The 27,905-nt window shown below is 40.4% G+C and overlaps 1 protein-coding gene across 2 annotated transcripts in view; it reads left to right on the top strand.

Moving 5' to 3' along the window:
* Positions 1 to 27,905, top strand: part of PLCH1 (phospholipase C eta 1) — a 392,590-nt gene that overhangs the window by 93,160 nt on the left and 271,525 nt on the right. Inside the window, exon 1 of one of the 2 annotated variants that reach the window (XM_073626066.1) lies at positions 22,013 to 22,629. The exons of the other annotated variant lie outside the window; for it this stretch is intronic. Within the exon in view, the coding sequence (XP_073482167.1) occupies positions 22,587 to 22,629 (43 nt within the window). The 5' untranslated portion in view covers positions 22,013 to 22,586. Of the gene's footprint in view, positions 1 to 22,012; positions 22,630 to 27,905 lie in introns of those variants that run through there. 2 annotated transcript variants of the gene reach the window in all.

The following is a 27,905-nucleotide window of genomic DNA, read 5'->3' as shown; positions in this document are numbered from 1 at the left end:
CCATTAATGGTTCGAAGCTTGGACAGTTCAAACCGTGTATGGCGGGCCTAAGTCTAATCGGTCGCCTACCACTTATGCCCCGTACACACGGTCAGACATTGATTGGACATTCCGACAACAAAATCCTAGGATTTTTTCCGACGGATGTTGGCTCAAACTTGCCTTGCATACACACGGTCACACAAAGTTGTCGGAAAATCAGATCGTTCTGAATGCGGTGACGTAAAACATGTACGTCGGGACTATAAACGGGGCAGTAGCCAATAGCTTTCATCTCTTTATTTATTCTGAGCATGCGTGGCACTTTGTGCGTCGGATTTGTGTACACACGATCGGAATTTCCGACAACGGATTTTGTTGTCGGAAAATTTTATAGTCTGCTCTCAAACTTTGTGTGTCGGAAAATCCGATGGAAAATGTGTAATGGAGCCTACACACGGTCGGAATTTCCGACAACAAGGTCCTATCACACATTTTCTGGTGGAAAATCCGACCGTGTGTACGGGGCATTACACCTACAGATGTGTATTCAAGTGAGAACCATTATTTTGAAATGAACAGACTTTAGTCCTGGGAGATGTAAATAATAAAAAAGCTCACCCCAAGATAAAACTTTGGGGTTAGAGGTTTTCTGAGCCCTGGATACTGATTTCAACTTTAATCATTTCAGTAAGGGGCCCTCTACATTTTCTGCATGAGATGCAACTTACTAGCATTTTTTAATTCTATGGCTTTATTAAGAATGTTATCTTGATATTGTCTGGCTGGATCACACAGTACTGCATTTACAATTATGATATATTTTCAAAAACTGACTATAAAACTACAAGGACGATCCAACAAGCAGCCATTAGCTGACCACACTTAAGCCTCATACACATGATCGGATTGTTGGCCAACAAAACCGTGGACTTCTGGCCTTGGAGTTGGCCCAAACTTGTCTTGCATACAAACGGCACACAATTGTTGACCAACAATCACGAACGTAGTGATGTACTAGACGTACTACATGGTTTTTCAGCTCTTTAGCGCCACTCTTTGGGCTCCTTCTGCTAATTTTGTGTTAGTATAAGTTTGGTGAGTGTTGATTTGTGCTTTCGATTTCGCGCTTTTCATTGCGTGCATTTCAGTTTGTTTCTGAACGGCCGTTCGTCAACCAGATATGTTGAGGAATCGGAAGAGATAACGTGTTATTATTATTGCCCTTAGTGTTATTGCTTTGACATTATTTTTGTGGTTGAATAATGATTTGATTTGGTATATTTTCTATATTTTTGGATGCATAGAATGCACTTTTTGGTTAAGTTCTATTGGCAGATAGCATGTCTAATTTTATTTGTTTTCTTTTTTTAATGCACAATAAAAAATAGTTTAGAATAATACTTGGCTATGTGTTTTACTTCAAATGACAGTTTGGGAGTAGGCAGTTACATTTAAAAAAGTACAATGTAAAATTGACAAGGGACACCAACATAGTTGTATCTTTGATCTTAAAAACTACAGGATAATGGTGTTGTGGTAACTTGCCCCCCCCCCAAAAATATTGTTTTTGATGTAACTAGAAAAAAAAAAGCCTATGAAAATTTGTTTGCAAAAACTCCATCAGTATCACCAGCAAAGCAGCTTCATTATTATCCCATTAAAGAAGAAGAGAATTGTGCGCTGCATTTCGAGATTGCATAATATGCTGCGTCACGAATGTTAATTTTCCATTACAAACACTAGTTTACAAGACCAATCGCGTCTGACTCGTCCTTGCTTCCGAGCATGTGTGTTTGTACTTTGGACTTTTGTCTGACGGACTTGTGTACACACGATCGGAAAATCCGACAGCAGACATTTGTCTGCGGAAAATTTTAAAACCTGCTATCCAACATTTGTCCGTGGAAAATCTGACACCATTTGTTTGATGGAGCATACACACGGTCGGATTTTCCGCCAACAGTCTGACATCCAACATTTCCTGTCGGAAAATCCGTTCGCGTGTACGAGGCTTAAGGCTTGTCTCTTGGCTGATGTCCAACAAATGTGTGTGCTCAGCGCAGACGACTATAAATTATTATGGAATAGAAAGGAAAAAAATGTCTAGACTAGCCTTTCTTATTTTATTCAGGAAATCTCTACTGAAAATGTATACATCTGTAGCTCACAGTACATTGGTGTAATCAGTAAATTGTAGATAAAGGAGGGTTATATACCTTTTCACAGTTTTCATAATCCAGTATGGAGGTAAGAGGAGCTGAAAGGGGTAAACATCACAGCACCTTCAAAAGATCTGGTTGAGATTTTACAAATGCAGTCCCTTGGATGTGAAGTCTAATGGGGAATCGTAATGCGTGTGCAATCGCTGGGAATTGCCTGTACTAGCGGGTTACCAGCAGTTGCCAGTAGTCAGTGAAGGCACACTTTAAGGCAGACAAGACATAAGGATTCCCATGATATTATTAATCTAAATGCCTTTTAGTTATTGTGTATGATAGTAGAGATTTAGGCCAGCTCCTAAAGTACATGATTGCCTTCAGGTGCATTTGTGACCCTGAAATGCAGTGGCTTCATTTGTTTTCTGGGTCAACACAGTATTAAAAAGGCATCCACAAAAGCTAACTGAACTGAAAATTTTCTGTTGCAAATGCAAAGTTGGAACACCAAATATAAGACAATATTATTACCTATTGTGTATTGCAAACATGTTTGTTCCTTCTGTGAATATAGGGTGTTATGTTCCCTGGTATTGTATATTAATGAGTTACACATGGGCAGATCAGCATGCTAACATGATTAATGTGTAGAATTACAGTGTACCAGGCATAATGTGGTTTGTAACCCTACATCTGTTATTGCCTTTGATCCTGGTTTTTGTGACCCTGGATAAATAAATCCTAGGTTTTGCATTAATGCAAATATCTATCAATAGTTTTTCTTTGAAGTAAATTTCCAGGTATGGATATTTTATACATTGTTACATTAGTCCAGCTTGGACCATACCTGGCTGATGCCCCTGCAAGTTAGATAGCCCTTTAGTAGAACACCGCTACCCCGGTGATCTCCACTTGCTTCTGGGTCCCACGTTGAGGGGCTGCCCTGCTGCATTCTGAGCACAGGAGATCTGTCCCTCAGCACAGGCACCAATCAGAGAATGCATTGCATTTTCTGAAAATGAATGCAAAGCATTCTCTGATTGGACGAGGTGGAGAGTGTGATGTCACAATCCACCGCTCCACCTTGTCCATGCAGAGAATGCTTTGCATTCATTGAGAAAATGCAATCCATTCTCTAAATGGCACCTGTGCAGAGCAGCTGACCTCCAGTGTTCACAACAGGACAGCTTTCTTAACACCAGACCCAGAAGCAACTAGAGATCGCTGGCATCTACTAGAAGTGTTTATTGCTGAAGAGTCATTGGGGTTGATTTACTAAAACTGGAGAGTGCAAAACCTGGTGCAACTGTGCATGTAGACCATCAGCTTCTAGTTTCAGATTGTTCAATTAAGCGTTTACAAAAAACCTTAAAACTGATTGGTTTCTATGCAGAGCTGCACCAGATTTTGGACTCTCCAGTTTTATTAAAGCAACCCCTTTGCATGCCCCTTCTGTAATAAAAAATCTTCCTGCTTGCAATTTTTTTTGTTTTTAGGCCATAGTTCCACTTTAAGGGCACCTGTATACTGTAGCAAAGCACTACACTGAGTCCAAATGTATGGGGATACTACACTGATCATTAACGTAAGGAATCACTTCTCCATTGACCAACAATGTAAGGAAGCATTTTCCTCTGACCACCAGAATAAGGGGGGGGGGACTTCTCCATGGACCACCAGTGTAAGCTAGCACCACAACACACACCGGTGTAAGGGGCACTTCCTCACTCGTCATGTTTTGACTACCAGTGTATGAAGACAATGCAGTGACTACTAATGTAATAGGTGTTCCAATGTTCATTTATCTGACATTATTTCTTATCATTATTTGTTTCATTTCATGGCAATTGCACTCAGTGTTGTATCTAACTGGATGACATTGTAATGTTGGGACTCGTTCTGACATGAAATGTTATTATTTCAAGGGTCTGTCCAAGGTGACACAGTTGCAAAAGGGTAGAACAAATGATTCTAAACAACAAACTGAGAGCAGGCAGGCTATAGTTTGCATAAAATACGTGCTATGTCTCTTCTGCAATAAACTTACTTGCCTGTTCACGGCCTTCTTTACAATGTACACTGAGGGCACATTCTCAGCAAGGTGCCTGTGTGCATGGATGAGTGAATAGATGAGCGAATAGATGAGCGAACTGTGCATGCACAGGTGTTACGTCATCCTGCACCAGAACATGAAAAATATCAAAGACCTGACATTTGGAGGAAGCCAGGGAGAAGATATTGGCATCAGTGAGTGACCTTGCGGACGTCGGACTGTTGGTTGGGAGGTGAGTATTTGCGGCTTTAGTTCCTCTTTAAGACAGAACTAAAGGGTCAATATTTACCTTTCCAATGGTTTTTCTTTGACTCCGGAATCTTCTCTTGTGTGCCGGTTTTCAGCCGTCTTCATTGGCTGGCCTGTGATGACATGGCTCCTGCACATGAGCAGGAGCTAGTCATTTCTGCACACAGAGATCAGGCTGGCAGTTGTAAGCTAAGCTTACATGCCTGAGTTTACATGCTTTGGAACATTAGTTCTACCCTAGATTAGGAAAAAGTGACTTGGACAAATCTGTGTCATCTTTCTTTTCTTTTTTTTTCTCTTTTACTTTTTATACCAGTAAAGCTTTTTTGAGTTGGAAATAAAAATTCATGTTCAGTACTTTTCACAGCAGAAGACAAATTTCTAAAATCTACCAAGCTCTTACTGGCCCCCTATTGTGACACAACACTACCTGTACATTAAACTGCTTCGCATTTGATCTAAAAGCTTTTTTTTTTTTTTTTTAATACTATTTCCAAGTCCATTCTTCCAGAAAATTTCACTGATGAATTAGGTCTTCTAAAAAACGTCTCAGCATTATATCTTGTCAGATCAAATGTCTAGGATAAAAAAAGTGGTGCTTCAGCATTATGAATGGTGACAGTTTAGGTAAATTAACCAATAAACCTAAAATACTGTTTTTTACAAAAGAGCTAAGAATAACCTTTTCAGGTGCATATGAAAAAGAATTCCTTTGGGCTTATTGAAAGGCTGGCTATAGACAAGAAGAAATGTTCAGCTGAATAAAGTGGTTGCAGCAAATATTCATTATTCGTGGTCTGTCTGATGTTAGGGGGTGAGATTCATGGGAGTATCCACTTAAATGCTTCCCCCCTATTCCATTTACATAAACAAGTATACTTGAACGAGCCAGGCATACATATTTATATGACAGCTGGCTGACTAACATCATTCCAAGTTCATCGAGCTTGCACATTCTACTTACCTTATACGTCTATAACCAGAGGAAAATACAGTAGTAACCATTGCTGAGCTATATCTGCAGTTGCTAGTTCCCTGGCTGCCTTGTCAAACCTGTGGCTTCAATGCTTAGTGCATCACTGCACTGATAATCTTTCCTGTAGCGACTAGTGGAACGCAATGGCACCAACAGAGATTGACCCGTCGCGTCTCAACAGACATCACCCCAGATGACATCATTGGGACTCATCTTCCCTCCTTTTGGATCACTTATTAGAATATTTGTTTTTTCACTTTGCTAAGACCTTAATTGGACTTTTTTTCTTTTGTTATTGCATTTTTGCACTTCTTGAGTGTGGTCAACTAACCCTCAAGATCACATGTCTGTAAATGTATGATTATGTGGTTATTTACTTATCATAGCACTGTTTATATGTTTATCATGTTACTGGTTTATATTTATCTATATTGATTAGTTTACACCTTTACCAAGTTTACCTTGTAGCCTTGTTTAAAACAATTTTGTCTCTTGCTGTGCTGGCTGCTTTAGTATTTACTTTGGGTATCAGCGCGGTATTTCTACACTCCCTCCTTTTCCCCTCCGATGTTTTACTTATTTATTTCAGGTACTTATATAGCGCCGTCAATTTACACAGCGCTTTACATATACATTGTACATTCACATCAGTCTTTACCCTCAAGGAGCTTATTGTTGCAATGTCTAAATCTCCCTCCCCAGCGGAAAACCTTTCACCTGGTCTCCTTCTAGGTCCAGGTCTTGATTGGTGGTGCCAGGATGATGTAACTCCCTTTCATGCGCCAGAGTTCATTGTTCCAGGCATTTGCCAAAATTGTACACCGAGCTGCACATGGCCATGTCAAGAACGTTGTGATGAAGATTGCAAGCAGGCAGTTAAGACATCTGTATTGCAAAAAATACATAGTAGATCTCTTCTGCAATAAAAGCCCATCTGTTTGCACTTTTTCAACTTGTATTTAAATTTCCACTTCAAGTGCAGTAATCCATAGCAACCAATCAATCTGCTGTAGCTAGACTGGTACAGGATGAATTCTGATTGGTTGCTGTAGGATGCTGCGTTTAAGATACCACACTTAGGAACATGAATTTTTTTCATACATCATTATAATGTTTTTATATATCTTTATTTTGTTTACCCTCTTGAATCTTTAAGATAAAAGTGTTGTTCCTAAAATGATAAATGTATTTTTAGATGAAATAACTTAACCAAGACAAGTCATTATTTGGATTGTTCCCATTTTTGTCTTGTGGTTTTTACTTCTGCATCTGAGTGACAGCTCAGGGGGGTTTTGAATCAGATTTAGTATGGCAAGCCCCAGTTACCATGGTAACATCTCAAACCCCTGCAATGACGATAGGAGCTATTCAAACAAGTTGGTATCTTTGGTTTAAATTGGGATGATAGCTGTTTTGAATTTGGTCTGACATGCATGTAAATTTTTCAGCCTGTCAGATTAATAAGAAAATCCCTCTTTTTTTTGTCTCAGTGGGGTGAAAAGTAGAATATTTAACGGGCGAATACAAAATGATATGCCAGTCTCTTAATAAATATCATCCCATGAAGAAGCTGTCAGCACATAGTAAAAACAATTCTGGAATATATAGCAATAAAAAACATGTTTACATCCTTAATAAGGATGGATGGAGCGTGTTAAAGTCAGAGAGAGAGCACAAGGTCCTGCAGAGAAAAATGAATGTGTTGGCATTCCTACTGACTGGCGTTCCAGCTTTTTAAATAACACACTTGCCCCAGTCATCTAAACGATTCAGTATTCCAGTGTGTTGCAGACAGTGGTAGAATGACTGCTGAAGCAGTCCATCAGGGTTAGTAGGTACCCATGAATTTCCAAGGAGCTTGTAAAAATGAGACTAGAATCTTAGAAATCCATAACAGCCACATATACTAGCAGTGACAACATCGTTTCACAAATACGCTAATTATGAAAAAGCACACATCCATTTTAATAATAAATAGCAGAGCTGTGCTTGTTATTGCAAGGATTCAGTTTTTGCTGTGAAAATTCACAGATCTGGAACAGTCTTAATATTGACTTTGTCCTGCACTGAATGTGGACTTCCAGCACCACACCACCTCTCAACACCATAGAAATTGTTTTTTATCAACTAGTGAAAGGTCCCACATTTACTTTTAGGAGCCACAATCAATAGCTGCTATTCAAAATGGTGTTTGGTCTTTAATATGTCGCTGTGGCTGGGATGGTCAAACTTGGTTATAGATTGGGAGAAAGAAATGGGCTTGGATCCAGTGAGTGATTGGAAGAAGAAAACCATGGCAAGTAGGATGTGTGAGCCAACTAGAGCGGAAGGATGGTGCCATGCTGAGAATGCAACAGACAGAAACTTTAGAATAGGGGTAATGCTGATAAAGAAGGCTTTAAAGTGGTTGTAAAAGCGTAGGGGGAGATTTACTAAAACTAGAGAGTGCAAAATCTGGTGCAGTTGTGCATGGTAGCCAATCAGCTTCTAACTTCTGCTTGTTCAATTAAGCTTTGACAAAAAACCTGAAAGCTGATTGGTTGATTGGTATTTATGCAGAGCTGCACCAAATGTTGCATGCTCCAGCTTTAGTAAATCAACCCCACAAGTTTTTTTTACTGTAATGCATTCTTTTCATTAAAGTATTACTAAACTCAGGACCCTGCATTCACTATATCTGGTCTCCCACAGTACATAGAACATGGAAATGCAATAGCTTTAGTAAATATAAGCTGATAAATACCATTTCTCATCAGCAGTTAGATCAGTCTTGTGACTTCTATCAGTGTCTGGTTAAAGTTTTCATTCTCCCATGATTGTCTTATGAGGCTGCAGGACCCCTGACCCTCTGTCTGGGCAGTGCTGATTGGCCCTGTGCTGCATCCTTCCAAGAAAAAAAAAAACTCTCTAGCAATACACACCAAACTGAGCATGTGCAGCCTGTCCCCAAGGCTCCATTCTATCAGCAGATAGATTGGGCACATTGGTAGAAGGGGAGGATCAGAAAAGACAGGATCAAACAGCCTTTTTACACAATGTGGAGGATTAACCCCTTAGGTTCTACAGTGAGTATAACAAGCATGCTTTACTGCACATACTGATTTTACTGTTGTGGGTTTAGTATTATTATTATTATTATTCAGGATTTTTATAGCGCCAACAGTTTACGCAGCACTTTAAGGTAACACTTTAAGGTAAAAAGCCATCCATGATCAGCTCCCCCAGCCCCCCTCCCCCCCCTCAAGAACATACCTGGCTGCTCTTTTGATCCAGCTCTGTGCCAAAAAGCAGCATCACTGCTCTCTCTCTCCTCACGGGACACAGAGGCAGCAGCCATTGGCTCCTGCTGTTAATGAAGGAAAGAAAGAAAATTCTGAGAGCGACACATCACACAAACCCCTTATCAAGAAGTAGAAGCAGCCTCAGCTTAGACTCCATTCAGGCCACACCCCTAACATGTTTTACCCTGCCCACGTGGCTTAGTCGTGGGGATCCCCATAACTAAGCCCTGTGGGCGGGGTGAAATGCATCAGGGGGGTATGGCCTGAGTCGAGTCTAGACTGAAGCTGCTTCTATTTATTACTTGAGGGTTTTGTGTGATATGCTGCTCTTAGGATTTTCTTTCTTTCCTTCATGACTTCTATAGGGCCGAGATGAGCCATTTCCCTGCCTGCACTTCAAGTAGCTGATAGCAGATGAAGCTGGTGTGACACCCTTAACCACTTAAGCCCCAGAAGGTTTACCCTCCTATATAACCAGGCCATTTTTTTGTAAAACGGCACTGCGCTACTTTATCTGACAATTGCACGGACGTGCGACACTGTACCCAAATATAATTTATGTCCTTTTTTTTCCACAAATAGAGCTTTCTTTTGGTGGTATTTGATCACCTCTGCGTTTTTAATTCTTTGCTCTATAAACAAAAAAAGACCAACAATTTTGAAAAAAAAACAACAATATTTTTTACTTTCTGCTATAAAACATACCCAATAAAAAAAATCTAAATTATTCATCAGTTTAGGCCAATATGTATTCTGCTACATATTTTTGGTAAAAAAAATCCTAATAAAGTGTATAGTGATTGGTTTGCGCAAAAGTTATAGCGTCTACAAACTATATGATAGATTTATGGAATTTCTATTTTTATTTTTTATTAGTAATGGCGGCAATAAGTAATTTTTAGCAGGACTGCGACATTGTGGCGGACAAATGGGACACTAAGTGACACTTTTTGGGGACCAGTGACACCAATACAGTGATTAGTGTTAAAAAAATGCACTCTCACTGTACTAATGACACTGTCAGGGAAGGGGTTAACATCAGGGGCAATCAAAGGGTTAAATGTGTTCCTAGGGTGTGCTTTCTAATTGTGTGGTGGATGGTTTAACTGAAACACAAGATCTCCATCTTCCTCTCTGACAGAACGGCGGTCTGCCTTGTTTACATATTCAGACTGCCGTTCTGCCTCTCCTGTCAACAATCGGCGAGTTCCGGTGGATATCGAATCCACCGGACTCACTGATTGGCTTCCGCTGTGTCCAATCACAGCGGCAGCGGGTTGCCGGTAGCATGTGCCCCAGACCCTGTGCACAAAATCACATACAGGTACGTGATTTCACACAGGAGAGCCGCCCTGCCGCAGTATATCTGCTTAGGACGGTCCTTAAGTGGTTAATCTTTTCTATGTTATCCTGCTATTAAAAATAAAATCCTGTGAGGGGGGTGGGGGTTGGTGGTAGGACTGTGCTAGGCTGTGTGTGTCTATGGACACACAGCCTGGCTCGAAACCAAGCCCACACGTGTGCCCCCATAGCAAGTGGCTTGCTGTGGTGGTGCATACAAAAGAGGAGGAACCTAGAGTGATAGTGGGAGACCCAAGAAGAGGAGGTTGCATTCCACAGAGCAGGTAAGTATTGCATATTTGTTCTTTTAGGAAAAAAAGTAGGAGCCTTTACAACTGCTTTAACTGTGGAAGCTGAGCCCAAAAAAGGTAAACAGAAAGCCCAAAAAAGGTAAATAGAAAACAAAGGCCTAGCTGCCAATATTGCTTGTAGGCTCCCCATTACTGATTTACCATGCTTTGTTCTGCACTTTGTCTCTCTGTTTAGGCAGCCATCTTGATAAAAGTGCAGGGCTTTGCTTCCACGTGTCAGAATTGCCCCCGATGATTGGTGGGGAAATATTCAAGAAGCAGCAGGAGAGGCGAAGAAAGCACAGCTTCACCGAATAAATAATGCAGAAGCAAGGAGATCTTTGCATTGCGGGTCCTCAAGTACAGCTTTCTCCCTAGCAAGGAGAACAGTGAGCAGCACATTACTGACACCACCAAACCTTACTCCAACTTTCTTGAGACCAGCGGTGCTGTAGATCAGATACCTAGAAGTGCGCAACTATTTTTCAGTAGGAATTCAATTCAAAAAGTAGATTTTACAGGGTACTGCTTAAGCACAATTACCATTCCTATGTGTTCCCTATAAGAGAGCAAGTTTTCATTCTTATGCCCTGTACACACGGTCGGATTTTCCGACGGAAAATGTGTGATAGGACCTTGTTGTCGGAAATTCCGACCGTGTGTAGGCTCCATCACACATTTTCCATCGGAATTTCCGACACACAAAGTTTGAGAGCTTGCTATAAAATCTTCCGACAATAAAATCCATTGTGGGAAATTCCGATCGTGTGTACACAAATCCGGCGCACAAAGTGCCACGCATGCTCAGAATAAATTAAGAGACGAAAGCTATTGGCTACTGCCCCGTTTATAGTCCTGACATGCGTGTTTTATGCCACCGCGTTTAGAACGATCGGATTTTCCGACAACTTTGTGTGACCGTGTGTATGCAAGACAAGTTTGAGCCAACATCTGTCGGAAAAAATCCATGGATTTTGTTGTCGGAATGTCCAATCAATGTCTGACCGTGTGTACGGGGGCATAAGAGTTCAGGTCCATTTTTAAACTAATAATGCACTGAAAATTAGTTGCACAATTTCGGTTGGATATTAAAGAAAACAAGCACCAGTTCACTTCTTTGTTTCTGTAATGTTCAAGAAGTATTATTTGAAAACTGTCTATTTATTGAGTTACCACAGCACATTACCATTGAAATAAAGTTTGTGGTGGGATGTTCTGTCCTGTAAGCTGATGATCAAGAAGAAGCGATAATTAGCTGGGTTTACAGTAGGATGGTGATTACAGAGGATGGAGCAGATTCACAGGGGTTGAAATCCAGCTTGGTTTTAGCCAATTTCTTTTGCCAAAGGTGTCCTAGTCTGGCACATCAGACATGTCACATGGACTGGTATCTCTTTAGTAGGAATGGGCTCGGATATGTTCGGGATCCTAGTCCGACCAGGAAGCCAAATCACAGAAAGTGAGACATTTCCCGATCCATGTTACGTGTCGGCTTCATGGCGGGATCGAGCAGGTGGGTTGGGACTAGGATCCCGAAAACGCCCAAGCCCATCTCTACTCTTTAGCAGGTGACTGTGAATGTGTGGAATCCTGCTGTGTTAATTCCTTTACTGAACGTACAGCTGTTCTTTAGTTGGACAACACGAGTGTCCCCTAATTGAATATATATGTAAAATGACTGGAATCTGCTGTAGCCTCCCTGGCGGTTTTCCCGAGTGTGGCTCGGGGTTACATTTCAGTACCATTAGCGGTAACCCTGAGCCACACTCGGGATTACATCGCAGGATCCTGGTGTGGCTTTACTTACCTTGTCCCCAGGATCCTGCGATGTCCCCCGCTGTGTCTGCGGGCTCCGTCCTCCTCTGAAGCCTCTCCTTGCCAGGCTCCGTTCCCTGCGAGCGTCGCGACGAACGTGGGCGGAGCCTGGCGGCAAATTCAAAAAATTGTAAAAATCGTAACACATACAGTACTGTAATCTTACAGATTACAGTACTGTATGAAATGATTTCACATCCCTTTTGTCCCCAGTGCTTTGGCCCATTCCCTGCATGCAGTTTTATATTATATATACTGTTCTTTCTGCCTGGAAACTGGAGATTGTCCATAGCAACCAAAAAGTGTCCCTTTATGTCAAAAGTGGCTTTAGACCAGCTAGAAAACAGCGATAGTACATTAGAACACTTGCAGAATTGGACGATAGTGAATCATGGGGAAATTTATTTTATTATTATTATTTTTTTTTTTTTTTTTAATTATTTATTTTTATTTATTATATTATAATTTATGTTTTTGTGTTTCAAACTTTATCATACCCGGGATATCTACTAGACTCTTGTTTGGACAGATTTAAGTGTGTTATTGTTAAGAATTACAGACCTACAATATAAAACGCCAAATTTCCATGCAAAATAATTGTACCACTTTCAGCACCTAAAATCCGAAATAATCATACCGCCAGGGAGGTTAAAAACCCACCAATGCCTGCAAGAGTAGTTTGTTTAAATCAGATTTCGTACCTAAAATTCGTTGTCATTGTTAGCCTATTCATGTAATTGATTACTTCCCCATATAACAGAATGATAAGAGCCAAAATCTGTGCATTTAGCAACAAAACAGACCTAACACCTAAACGTGTTACCTGGAACAGACCAAAATGGTTGGAACTCAATGACAATTTCAGATCATCAAGGCTATTTTCTGCTTGAGGTTGGCAAACATTTTTTTATGTTGATTAAACCAAGCACAGCATTATAAAACTGGCCATTAGCATTTCTGGAACGAAAATGCATTTTTATAGATAATTTATTCATTGATCATTTATAATATTTAGAAGTTGTTTTCCATGAAAATTTCAAGTTGCTTTGTGGCAGAGAAAATCATAGAAGAAAAGGGAGAAGAAGCAATTATGTTTTTGTTTCACTTTGAATCCATGCCAGCCTAAGGACTCAAGTACAGTGACACTTTTCTAGCTCAGTGATCTTATTAAAATCACCTGGAATTAAAAATCAACTAATGGAGATCGATCAATAACTGGTGAAACCAATGCCTTCCTATGGTGTAAGTTTTATACAGTGTAATGTAGTAGTGATTAATCACATATAGTTTCAGTCCTTGACAATCATAAGCAGTTTAACACTTCTGCTGCAATTAGACTTCATCAGATACTCTTCTGTGATAAATCGACTAAGAATAAACTAAGAATTCATCATGTATTTTAAGATTTAGTCAACATTTATACATTATCTACTCACTTCATAAATTACTCACTCAGTTGTGTACACAGCTAAGCTTAAGTTATTGATCTCTGTAAACATCAAAACAAAAGACAACTGAATACTGGGATTTTTAAGGTGCTAAACCCTTAAGGAATAACATTTGAAAAAGTGATGTATAAAAATATATTTATTATAATATTCTAAAATAGCATCTATGACAGAATAGACCTATAGTGCAAAAAGTATATATGTATACAGCAATCTCTAAAAGCAAAGCAAGCCAAGATATCCTAATTCCTCTATAATCATACAAGTATACAATCATGAATCCCCATGGCATACATCATGTTCCAGTCTTAGTCTGTGGGGTTCAATAATGAATTGGCTTGGCTCGCAGTCTGCGCTCTAATTTATCCCAAAGGTGTTCTATCGCGTTGAGGTCAGGACTCTGTGCAGGCCAGTCAAGTTACATAGTAGGTGAGGTTGAAAAAAGACACAAGTCCATCAAGTCCAACCTATGTGTGATTATGTGTCAGTATTACATTGTATATCCCTGTATGTTGCGGTCATTCAGGTGATTATCTAATAGTTTCTTGAAGCTATCAATGCTCCCCGCTGAGACCACCGCCTGTGGAAGGGAATTCCACATCCTTGCCGCTCTTACAGTAAAGAACCCTCTACGTAGTTTAAGGTTAAACCTCTTTTCTTCTAATTTTAATGAGTGGCCACGAGTCTTGGTAAACTCTCTTCTGCGAATAGTTACATAAACATAAAGTTCCTCCACCTCAAACTCGCTCTTCTATGTCTTTATGGACCTTGGTTGTGGACAGCCTTCCCAGAAGAGTTGAAGCAGTTATAGCTGCAAAGGGTGGGCCAACTCAATATTGAACCCTAGGGACTAAGACTGGAATGCCATTAAAGTTCATGTGCATGTAAAGGCAGGTGTCCCAATATATATTGTATATATATATATATATATATATATATATATATATATATATATATATATATATTCTACACAGAAGAATGTCAGCTGTCCCTAACTCTGGAGGTAACCATTAGGCCTTGAGAGGTCCAGGACTTGGCTATATATATATATATATATATATATATATATATATATATATATATATATATGTGTGTGTTGCCAAGTCCCGGACCTCTCTAGGCCTAATGGTTACCTCCAGAGTTAGGGACAGCTGACATCCTTCTGTGTAGAGTGGGTTACGAGGCATGGTGGGTGCAATGTAAGGTAGATTAATGGGCGCCAGACACTTCTTGAATGCAAAGAGTTTTATTGTCTCTTAAACAGAACTGTGGGAGAGAGGGTTTAGGGCCAGGACACCCTTTAGTAGTTGCAATGTTAATTAGCAGACTCCGAGACTTCTATAGGTAGACAGCCTTGCAGGGAAAGGCACCCAGCCAGATGCCATATCTGCATGTATAGACACGCTGTCTCCTATGGCAACAATCTTGAACAGTTTCCTGCAAAGGTTGCAATGAACTCTCACTTTCTCCACAATCTCCTCTTTCGATCTTCCAGTATATCACCTAGACCCACTGATCCACTGCCACTGGATCTCCTTAGCTCTTCAATCCTCTCACTAAGTATCTTCCTCAAGTGTCACCCCCGCATCTCTGCTGGGTCAATAGCTTGACACTCAGATACTCCTCAAGCGTCACCCCACTGGCCTGCTCGGTCCCTGACTTGGCACACAAGACTGCTCTGCAAGCATCACCTCCGCTGGCTGGGTCCCTGGCTTGACACCTGCTGAAGTTTATCAATTCTTCACCGTCCACGGTTGGTGAGAATACTGCTCTGGTACTTGCTTCAGCTGCTCACGGTGGTCCCTGGTAACAAGGTGGATGGCCCTTTAGTGGCAACAGCTTCCCCTCTACCTCCGACCACCACAGGTAGACAGCCGTGCAGGGAAAGGCACCCAGCCAGACGCCACATCTGCATTTGTAGGCACGTTTTCTCCTTTGGCAACAATCTTGAACAGTTTCTAACAAAGGTTGCAATGAACCCTCACTTTCTCCACAATCTCCTCTTTCGATCTTCACTCAACTGATCTCCCAGTCTATCACCTAGACCCACTGATCACTGCCACTGGATCTCCTGAGCTCTTCAATCCTCTCACTGAGTATCTTCCTCAAGTGTCACCCCCGTGTCTCAGCTGGGTCCCTAGCTTGGCACTCAGATACTCCTCAAGTGTCACCCCACTGGTCTGCTCGGTCCCTGGCTTGGCACACAAGGCTGCTCTGCAAGCATCACCTCCGCTGGCTGGGTCCCTAGCTTGGCACTCAGATACTCCTCAAGCGTCACCCCACTGGCCTGCTCGGTCCCTGGCTTGGCACACAAGGCTGCTCTGCAAGCATCACCTCTGCTAGCTGGGTCCCTGGCTTGACACCTGCTGAAGTTTCCTAATTCTTCACCGTCCACGGTTGGTGAGAATACTGCTCTGGTACTTGCTTCAGCTACTCACGGTGGTCCCTGGTAACAAGGTGGATGGCCCCTTAGTGGCGACAGCTTCCCCTCTACCTCCGACCATGACAGGTTCTCCGGCCGGCAGACCCGTCACCTTTGGTTGGACTACAAGCCGCAGTCCCAGCCCTGCACTGCTCTCTTGCTTCTGGATAGGCCCTCAGACAGCCTAGTAGCCAGATGTACCTGGGGAAAAAAAGGTAAATGCACACCACACTGCCCCCTACATAAGAGCCGGCTCACTGGACCAGGAAGGGACAGCTAACGCACAGTAAACCCCTGATGGTTTGTGTGAACAGGCCCTTAAAGACCAATTTGTGAAAGAAACGTGTAATGGTAACTGTGAGGCTAAGAAATTAATAATATTATTCAGTATAAGATTCCTTTAATATTTCACTTAACTTTATATATATTTTTCTGGCAATTACATACAGACCAAGCGGTTCAGCGGAACAGGAATAGAGAGAAATCACAACACTGCCAGAAGTGCTTAAAACAATGATCTTTTATTGAAACAATTTCTATACTTTTTTAAAAATCTTGTTGAAACTGCCCAGCCACCCCGAAAGTGTTGTAGTTTGTCTCAGTTACCTTTGCTGTTATTTATTTAGATTGTTTGCATTTGGTACAGCAGAAGGACTCAACAGAATCAAAGTTAAATAGAATTTTGAAATTTATAATAAGGGATATCATAACGTGTCATACAAGCACAGCTTGTATAAAACATCTAGGATATTAAGCCCAGTTTGGGATTGTGCGCTATAAATATATAACAGTTTTAAATAAACAGTTTATAAATAAACTATGTAAAATCAATGGAAACATATGACCAATAAAAGTTGTCTTCCAAGGACTATACAACAATTCTGCTTCATTCACAAACACTATGCTTCCTGCAAAATGTATGAATTTGGAATCAGCCACTGCCCAGTGCTACAGCTGTTCAGTGGATGTTATTCATGTTTGTTGGTCATGTTCCAAAATTACATCTTGTTGGAAACAAATATTCTCTTTGCTGATGCTAACTCTGGACTGTAATCTATTATACCTCCCAGAAATCTATTTGCTTGCTATACCCAAAAAACCCCCAAAAGGCATAGTAGGGCCTCACTCCAAACATCTGATAGGATTCCTGTTCTTCCATGCCAAAAAAAGTAAAATAGAGAAGAACACTTCTAAACTGAATTTAAAGACGTGTTATTTTACAAATTTATATTAGCCAAGCTTGCCAAACATATGCCCTGTACACACGATAGGATTTTCCGACAACAAATGTTGCATGTAAGCTTGTTGTCGGAAAGTCCGACTGTGTGTATGCTTCATAGAACACTCGTTGTTGGAATTTCCACCAACAAATGTTTGAGAGCAGGTTCTAAAATTTTCCAACAACAAAACTTGTCGGAAATTCCGAGTGTGTGTACATAAGTCCGACACACAAAATTCCACGCATGCTGGGAATCAAGCAGAAGAGCTGCACTGACTATTCATTTTTCTCAGCTTGTCGTACGTGTTGTACGTCACCGCGTTCTTGACGCTCGGAATTTCCGACAACATTTGTGTGACCGTGTGTATGCAAGACAAGTTTGAGCCAACATCCTTTGGAAAAAAATCCACGGTTTTGTTGTCGGAAAATCCTATCGTGTGTACAGGGCATAAGTATAACAAATATTGGGCAGATATGATTGCAAGCACTGTTTTTGTGATCAGATATTAATCCTCTTTTACTGGCATCTTAGACTTTATCATAGGGGTTACTTTCCTTTGGAAGCTTATTTCATTACACAATAGTAAAACTGTGAAAAATATTGCTTAGGCATAGCAAATTCTTCCCCTAGCTGTAGAAGTGAATTTAAAGAATTATTACCATACAGTTATGCTGTTTGCCAAGAACTGCATTGTTTCCAAATGGTAAATGACTCCAACTTTGCCACATCCTTGTACAATGTTACCCCAAATAGGTTAAATCCCTTTATCCCAGAGCCTAGGTTCACACTGATGCGGGTTTGAAATCGTGGGAGTTCCGTTGAAGCACAATTTCAAACCTGCATGTCAGTCTGACTTCGGGAGCGAATTCAGAGACATCTGTGCGGGTTCCTGCACAGATGTCTATTGAAATCGCCCTCCCCGAAGTCACCAAAAGTAGTGCGTTGCAAAGATTTGGATGGTGCCGTTGCTGGCAATAGCCGGCGATTTGGCATGTCAAATCGCATGTCAAAACAGCCCCATGTGAACGTGGGCTAATATAGCTTTGATCATTCTTCAAGTTTTATCTATCAGTTGAAAAATAGGGGCACCGACATGAATGTAGAAATCCCCGTTCTGTCAGGTTTCTAAAAGATCTGCCTCTATCACATGTGAACCTAAAGTGATTGTAAAGGCTGAGGCTAGGTTCACACTTATCCCCGCATCCAATTCGCATGACAGGAGATTGTGACCGGCTCTCAATGGAGCCGGTTCACACAACTTTGGCTTAGTTGGAAAAGGGTCCTGTGCATCTTTGGCTTAGTTTCAGGTGCGAATTCAGGCAAAAATTTGAACCTGATTCTCATCTGAAATGGTGTACAGACACACACTGGACCCCTGGGCTGGAAACTGAGGCCACATCAGTGTGAACCCAGCCTCAAGGTTTTTTTACCTGTGTCTGAATGGACACACAGAGCAGCGGCTCGGGAGCATGCCCGCTCGGGTGCCTTTATTGCAAGCTACTTGCTTAGGGAGCACTCAATAGGAGGGAGGGGCCTGGAGCACCGGCGGTGGACCCAAAAAAAAAGGATCGGGGCTGCTCTGTGCAAATCCGCTGCACAAAGCAGGTAAGTATAACATGTTTCTTTTTTTTTTTGTTTTTTAATATGTTCCTTTAATATCACTTTAACAACTGATACAGAGGATGAATCCTCTTACCACAACCCACAAAATCTTGCAGCTTTGTAGTTAAAAAATATATCATTGGATTGCGGGTAGCTATACCTTACTCATCAGTTGGACCTTCTGTTTTTTTCTATACATTGTTTTTTTTTCTCCATATATAATCTCTAAAGCAGGCATATGCAATTAGTGGACCTCCAGCTGTTGCAAAATGTCAAGTCCCATCATGCCTCTGCCTCTGGGTGTCATTCTTTGGCTGTCAGAGTCTTGCTATGCCTCATGGGACTTGTAGTTCTGCAACAGCTGGAGGTCCGCTAATTGCATATCTCTGATCTAAAGCCTTCTCTTAGGTGTTTATCCACTTACACTGGGTTCCAGCTATAAGAAGCAGTGGATTCTTGCTGCCGGAATTACAGGTGCAAGCAAATTATTCCGGTTACCTTCAGTTAAGGATGAATGTCCGAGCCTGGATGATGCGTCCAGGCAAGGACATTCGTCCTTAACTGCAGGTAACCCGTGGTGTGTGGCCACATGCAAACAGCGACGCCCGCTGTCAGCCTGTCATTACTTTATACAGGCTGAGCAACCACACTATTCATATGTACTGCAGCAGATTGTTGCAGCTGGAATCCGGTGTATGCAGGTAAACGTTCATGTGAAGAAGACCTTAGTTTACTACAAATTAGTTGAAAAGTGCTCTTTGCACACTGGTGAATTGAGAGTACATAAAATAACTAAGGCATCCAGATCATCTTTAAAAGGTTAGATCTGCCAACTGTAGATAAAGGGAGTTTACATCATGAGCTGCACTGTAAACTTAAAAATAAGTGGTTCTACATTCAATGAAATGTAGAAGAAATTATAACACTTACATATTTAAAAGAAGGAACAAGAGAGACGTACTACAGTTAGTTAGTAACTCTAAAAAATAACCAAAGGTAGAAATCATAGTCATAGCTTACCTCCGAGAAACTAAGGAACATCATCCCTGTATAAAAGCAATTTTTTCCTCCACAGAACCTTGTTTAAAACCATTAATATCTGAAAAATATCTAATCATAGCTGCCAGTGATTCAATAGCTATTGCAAAAAATAGAGATAAATGGTATGCTTGACGAGTGCCACGGTGTATTTATAATTGAGCGGATACACAGTTATACTTTACCTTTTATACTGGGGTCCTCTCATAACATTTAAATCCGTTTAATAAATGCTGCTTAAAGTTAGTTGCATCTAGAGATAATGATGCTCTTTTCACATATTATCCAAAGGAATTGTACATTTAAAACCCAACTCCAGGTATTTTAAAAATCTACCCTTAAGCCAGACATAGACGGTTCGACCCATGTATGGGCAGGCTGAATGTACCCAAGTTGATTGAAAGCTTCCCCCGCCCCTCTGGAAGGAGAACACAATGGTCCCTTGGGAGGGATTCTCCTGTCAACACTGTCCGAATTTCTTTCCTGCAACCATTTGCTCTGTCTATGGCCGGCCTTACAGTGTGTGTGTGTTTAGGGGGAGCGCGCTACAAGGGTCTTACTTTTGATGACATGTGCATTCTACTTACAGCTGCGGCAGCTGGGTGCGGGTGATGTGGCCAAGTTTGGCCATTTAATTTGCTTGTTTGCTCATGGTCAACCCAAACCTGAAGCTTATCCCTATTTCTGAGTTTCTTCTCAGAACTAGGGAATTATGGCTTGGGAACTGAATCGACAAATTATATAAATCTGGCCAGCAAGAAAGCATTTATTATTGATTATATTAAATATTCTACGCCTTTAGCAGTATCTTGAAATATGCTGGGCTATGAACAAATTCCTGTCTACTTCTGGTTCTGACCTGTAAATTGCGGGATTATGTAATAGAAAAAATAGAATTCTTGGGTTGAATCTTATTGTAATTATAATTGTAATCTCACCTGAAATACATAATCCTGTACATTCCAACCACACCCCATAATGTATGGGCTTAGAACTACCATTTTAACTGCTGAAATACAGTATTGTTCCTGTCACAAATATTTCTTAAACCTATATTGTAACAGCAAAACAGGTACATGAGGCAATATGCACCCTTCTTCTGGGTAACATGTGGCAAGTGTTAGCTGAAGGACATGGCTATTCTAGGCCAGTGGTTCTCAACCCTATCCTCAAGTACCCCCAACAGGCCATGTTTTCAGATTTTCCTTTATCTTTATTAGAGTCAATGGCTTGGTATTTTGGACAGCTATTTTATGTAAGAGTCCCAAAACATGGCCTGTCGGGGGTACTTGAGGATAGGGTTGAGAGCCACTGTTCTAGGCAACACCGCTTCTTTCAGAGACTATAGATACCCATCAATGTCATGGCTGTCAATGGTGGTATTGTACTGGTCCCAGTATTTTTTTTTTTTCGCCAAAGTGGGCACAGATATAAAGTTATTGTTGTGTGTTAAATTTTCTTTGCAAACCTTTCTACTTCAAGGACAAATTATTAATTGATTTGAATAAGTTATCACTTTATTGAATGTATTTAAAGGAACATTAGACATTTGGAAAAGAAAGTACCAGCAGAGGCTGCGTGAAAAGTCAACAGTGCATATATTTTAAAATGTCTGGGATAACATATCTCTAGAACAAATACTAACACTTATGTTTTCTGTTAAAATACAATAAAATGAATTGATTGAAAGGGGTTACATCCTGTTGAACTGAATGTGGAACTCCCTAGGGAGCCAAGCTATGCATGACCAAGCTGGCAAGACACTGCATGACCCTAGCTGTGCCAAAGTATGTAGAATGACACATTCTAGACTGTGGTCTGCTATTTTTTTTTATCTGTTCAAATTATAGGAGGGAGGGGAGGGGGATTGGGGAATAGTTTGTTATTGCAGTTCAACTTAAACTACAATTGAGAATAAATCTACATTCTCTAAACTAAAGCGGAAAATAATATCAGAGGAATATAGGCTATTACAAGCACATACTTGTGATTCCAGGCATCACTCCATTAAGAGGAATTCAATATTTACTATCTGGGCAGACCTGTCACAAATGGTTCTGTGTATGTATGTTATCTGTCATTACAAGGAGGGACCTAGTAATGCTGCCTGCTCCCTCTAGACCTGGAACAATATTATAAAATGTAATCAAACCCTTGAGTGAGTATTTGATGAGAATAACAATTGTCTTCGCATAATGCCTTCTTGCAGAAGGCACATTCCGCTAAGAACTGTTGCTGCCTATTTTTTTTTTTTTCCATCTCCTTAAGCACACTCCTCTTGCCATTCATTTTTAAATAGGGCTAATCAATTTCTGAATGACCTCCCTAGGTGAGAAGAATCTTCTTTACGTTTGAAATCTGCACAGGGATTTCGCACATTTAATGCCTCAAGGATCTTAATCGCCCCACTATGCATGCATGCCTCATACCAAAAGTACTGACAGCCAGTGCATTCCCACTGTAGCAGCTGAAGCCAGCAGATGCTTCCTGGATTTCTTCCTATATAGATGTTCCACTTTGGAGAAAGTTGTGCTATCTGGCATCATCCGATTGCTCTAACTGAGGAGTGTGGATTCTCAGAGACAAGTCATATTGCTTTCAGGGAAACCTTTTATTTCTGTATGTAATGTTGAAAATATGAGAAGTGAAGAGGCTTGGATCTGGGGAACATCTGCAGTTTGTGTGCCAATAATGTGTAGTAGTAACGTATTTAATGGCAGACCTTGAAGTATACAAAAATTTAAGCCCAGAAAAAGGTAAGTGATGTTTGTCAGTCTTGTCAGCAGTGGGAACTTGTGATAAAGAAGCAGAGCATGAGCATTTTTAAACCTGCATGATTGCTAATGAAGTCTGTTCATTCTTTATGTATTGTTTTACTGTTTGCCTAACAATACTATGCTTGTGGTTGCTAACAAAAGGAAATATGTATCATTCTTCGCTTACCATTTATTTAAGGATTTCATTTCTTTGTTTATAATTGGATATATTGATGAAAAAGAATTACGACACTTATAAAATATTTAGTAATATAATATGGGATTTTCTGTTCATCTAGGGCATGAGTGAAGTGATTAATAGTTTTCATGAGAGCATGCCTGGCATGTTTAATTTGAATGAAAGAGACGTTAATGAAGAGGCAAGAGATAAAAGTTTGCATAATGCATGATTCGAATCGAGCTAGCATGGAATGGATTGGAAAGCTTGTGTTTCCCATGCAGTGAATGAGCACTAAGTGGTGAGCTGTCCTTGGTGATGAAACTGATGTCACCGGTCATTCGTAGTATGCTTTTGCAAGTAAAGCAAGCACGGTGCTGGTGTTTACTGTATCTGCTGTTATTTACAGTGATCAATAATCAATAGACAGGTTTGTGTAGGTGTCTTACTAGCAAATCCTAGCAAACCCACCTAGCATTTTGAAATATACCTTGCTTGTGTATGTTTAGTCATCCACTCTATGTGCTAGTATTAAACCAGATTATATGGCTATTTAAATTTGGCAGGAAAGGGTGCCAGTGGTCACATGAATGTGTCATTACACTGCTCTTACTGGTCATTATCTTGTGGTAACCAGGCAGGGTGCAGGGAATGATAATATGATCTCAAAGTTGGATATGATTAATGGCATACATTGACATGCAGTGGCTCTTGCTGGGGGAGTGTGTCTATCTTCAATAGGCTTTTACTGAAGGCTGATACTGTGTATCCTACAAGTAGAGGCTGGTGTGTTATAGTAAGGCACCTGCTGTGCTGCAGTAAGTTTATTTATCATAAGCTGCTAATTTGTAGTTTTTTACCTTTTTTTTAAAAATTTTAATAGACATAGTATTCATGTCAATGGAATCTTGGATGATTAAAAAAATAATAATTATGTAGTAGAAGTAACCACAGTCATCTGTAAAGTTTCTCTTTATTTAAATACACAGTACTAACCAACTAATAGCTCCCACTCAAAGGGAAGAATGAAACGATATATCTCCGCAGAGTACTGACGACAAGTTATTAATCATTTTAAACATATTGCCAAGTAAAGTTTCTCATTACAGACAACTTTGTTCAAATATGTTACAGTACTGATAATGTCTGCTATGTAACATAATCAGCCATATTTAACAAAGCATTGGGCAGTCTGAAAACTGGCGTAACCCATAGATACAAAATGAATCACAAAACTGATATCAATAAATTAAAACCTGTTTGTTGCTATAGGTAACTGTGTTTCATTATTAATTGATTGACTAACTGACTGGTTTAACCTAAAAATGTGAATAGTGAGCCCAAACAATCATGTTAGCACATAAGAAGAGCTAGGTAATATTACATATAAACATGGTATTATAAATAAATAAATATTCCCTTACTTGGAAGATGGAACAACTTTCTCTATAAGCAAACATTCTTCTTCTTAATTATTACTAGAGATCAGTGTATTGGTTCTTCTATATCAGGAGTTCCAGTGATCAGACTAATCTCCAATCTTCTATTCCACCATGCAAACTGATCCACTCTAGTTAAGAGTACAATTAGACCTCTTACTAGTTCACTTTCTTGATAGAAAAACCCGTGCTATACAATTAGCAAATATTGGTCTATTACTTCAATGATATAATCATTCTCAGAATTAGGTTGTATGGTCCAAAGGACCCCTTTACTAGCTCATATAAGAGTTATAGTAAGTAAAAAAAAAAAAAAAACAGAGCACTGTGGATTAGCTGAGGAGTAAGCACAGTGGTAGCTGTCTGCCTTTTATCTCGCTTTGCCTGATTGGAATCTCAGGTAATCTGTCTGATAAGGGATAAGACTGTGACTGCTGAGTCATTCACTTCTGTGCATAAAATTTGGCTTGAGTTATTGAGGTCTATAACAGCAGGCTTAAAGTGATTGTAAAGTCTCATTTTTTTTTCTATCAAAATAACAAACATGTTATACTTATCTGCTCTGTTGTAGTGGATTTTCACAGAACAGCCTGGAGCCTCCTCTTCCCGCATGCCTCTTCTATGCTCCTGGCCACTCCCTCCTGTCGAGTGCCCCCACAGCAAGCAGCTTGGTATGGGGGCACCCGAGCCAAGCTGCAGCTCATTGTGTCCATTCAGACACAGAGCTGCCATTCGCCCCCCCCTCTCCTGTTTGGCTAACTGACTTTGACAGCCACGGGAGCCAATGGCGCCACTGCTGTGTCTCAGCCAATCAGAAGGGAGAGTCTTGGACGGCCGAGGGACTTGTGGACATCCCTGGACAGAGATGGGGCTCAGGTAAGTATTGGAGTGCTGGGGAGGCTGCTGCACACAAAAGGCTTTTTATCTTAACACATAGAATGCATTAAGATAGAAAACCTTCTGCCTTTGCAACTCCTTTAACAACAATATAAAAGCCTGAAAAATGTGAAGAAAATAATAGTTATATCTGCTGGCCCAAAAGAAGAAAGCAAAATGTTAAAGAAGAAGCTTTTTTGCCCATAATTCTCCCATGGATCACAGGAGTGATCACAGGTTTGGGAAAGATCCAAACCATATGGTAGGGATCAACCCAGCTGCCTGGACCGGCACCTGGCTCTTACCTCTCAGCGATCTGCTAAGAGCCTGAGCCAGCCCCTCCTACCCAGTGAGCGCTGGAGGGGAGGGCAGAGAGTCACTGACTGACATTCACAGTTCTCTTCTCAGAGCAGAGGGGGAAAACTGACCGATCAGCTGTGTTTGATCACTCGGTTCTCAGTGCAGAGCCAAAGGGGGGCAGATGCAGCATCAGATCCATGCTATATCCACATAGGTGATTATAGTTGTTTGTATTTTTTAAACCTCAAAGTTCTCTTTTAATATGCAATATTTCATATTTGCCTGACAAAAAAAGGAATAATAATACATTAAAGAAAATATGTACAAAACTATTTCCAGTTTACAATGCTAAATAAAGCTGTTTGTTGTAGAAGAACAATGTAAATACTTACCTCTCCTGCTGCCCACACGTCTTTCTTTATGAAGAATTCAACACTTCTGGAACTGTCAATCTTCTGTGACCCCTACACGTTCATCCTTCTGACCTAAACATCACTACTGTGTCTTTTTCCCGGATTGGGAGATCAATAACAGTGCTGAAAGGTGACGATCATTGACCAGATCAAAAATGGCTTAGGGGTGGCAAGGGAAAATGTGGTACACTAGTCAAGAAGAGAAAACACAGAACTATGTTTTTGATGTTCATATAAATTGACAAAGTATTGTATCACTTGACCCACAAATGTTATTATTACATGAGACTTGCACTTTTGGTGAGTTTTCATTTTTGTATGGGATTCAGCTTTTTATGTTTATAAATGTGACAGCAATTTCATATTTAGAAAAAAGTGTAGAGGGGATACCTCTAAAAACTGGAGGAAAGTAAAAAAAAGTCTATGTTACCCATTGCAACCAATCAGATTCATATTTACATAGTTACATAGTTTATAAGGTTGAAAAAGACACAGGTCCATCCAGTTCTACTTGTGTGTGTTAAATGTGTGTTTATGTGTTTGAATTTATTTTTCTAATAGATGCTATATTCTTCCAGATGAAGACATCCAAAACATTTTTTTAAGTTGTCGACACTCTTAGCTCACACCTTGAAGGAGGAAGTTCCACATTTTTACTGCTTTAACTGTAAAGAACCCTTTCTGCAATCTAAGGTTAAAGCTCCTTTCTTCTAACCTCAAATCGTATCTGCGTGCCCTCTTCAGGGACCAGTAAACAGTTTATGACAGTTACAAAAGTCACCTTTGATATATATGTACATTGTAATCAATGCCCCCGTCAAGCCCCTCTTCTCCAGAGTGAATAACTTTAATCTATGTAATCTGTCCTCTTTTCTGAAAGATTCTCCCATTCTTTTTCTAACCCTCGGTGAAAAATGACAGCTTTTTGCATCAATCCATTCAGGCAAAGGAAACACTCTTCCTTTTGAATCATTTAACAATGTCCTTCATGCCACCACTTACAGAAGCCTGCTCTTCATCCTGGAGCAACCCTTACTTGCCTACAGTTTGTAAAAACTCCTTGATTGACTGACAGGGAGTGCAGAGGATTATGTGCCAAGATCTTTTGCCCCCTTTCATGTCATTGCCCTAATTAATAATTACTATGCTTCCACAGTAGAGTAGACCTTTCTAGTAAATGAGGTCCAAAAGTTTTTGAAATTCCCTTATAGATAAGTTATAGGTTCCCAACAAAGCATTTGTCACCCTTTCCCAAAAAACACTTTTAAAGCAGAATTGTTGAAATAAGTTTTTTTAACAAAAATACCTACTGTGAGGAGATGCAATGGCTAGTGAATCTTGCAACAGCAAAGGAAGACCTGCTAACCGCAGTAGGGTACAGATGTGAATAGTGGTGGTTGGGGGAGGGGGGGGGATTGCTCTGTACTTGTATGTTGGCATAGTCATAAAGTGATATTTTTCTCCTAAAGCTGGCCAGTCCCTTTGATCCATGTATGGGCACTGTGTTTGAACAAAAGCTGATCCACCGATCAGCTTCTCTACAACCACCCTGTTGTATTTTAGCTACTCAGTCAGCGCTGCAGGCTAAAGCCTGATCAGTGTATTCTGATGGCAGGGAAGTTGAACCACTGTCAGAATACAATAACTCAGCAGGGAGGATTCCCCCATCCACATTGAGTATGGCTGATGTATGGGCAGCTTTAGACTGCTTGACACTTCAAGTAGAACTCCAGGCGTAGATGAAATAGCCCATTTTAAATCCTCAAAGCTCCATAACTGCATAGTGAACATCTGAATTGTCCAATTAAATTCACCAAAAAACATTCTCTTGTTACCTGCTAGTTTTCAGAAAAATACCTAATTTCCTATAAAGGGCTGATATTGATGCAAGATTATTAATGGCTCTGCCAGCTACTATTTCTGAAATTCTGAAATTTCAGCAGAAATGATCAAATCATCCTTTGATGATTTAAATCATCACACCCTATTGGAAGCACCGACACCGCGGAGCAGTACTTGCAGCTCCTTCCAGGCTCACTTTAGCCTTTGGGGTAGCAATGTTACTGGAGG

The sequence above is a fragment of the Aquarana catesbeiana genome, linkage group LG04, assembly GCF_042186555.1.
Source record: "Aquarana catesbeiana isolate 2022-GZ linkage group LG04, ASM4218655v1, whole genome shotgun sequence".
Taxonomy (NCBI): domain Eukaryota; kingdom Metazoa; phylum Chordata; class Amphibia; order Anura; family Ranidae; genus Aquarana; species Aquarana catesbeiana.
Note: the sequence above shows the minus strand (reverse complement) of the source record. Positions and strands in the feature narration are given on the sequence as shown.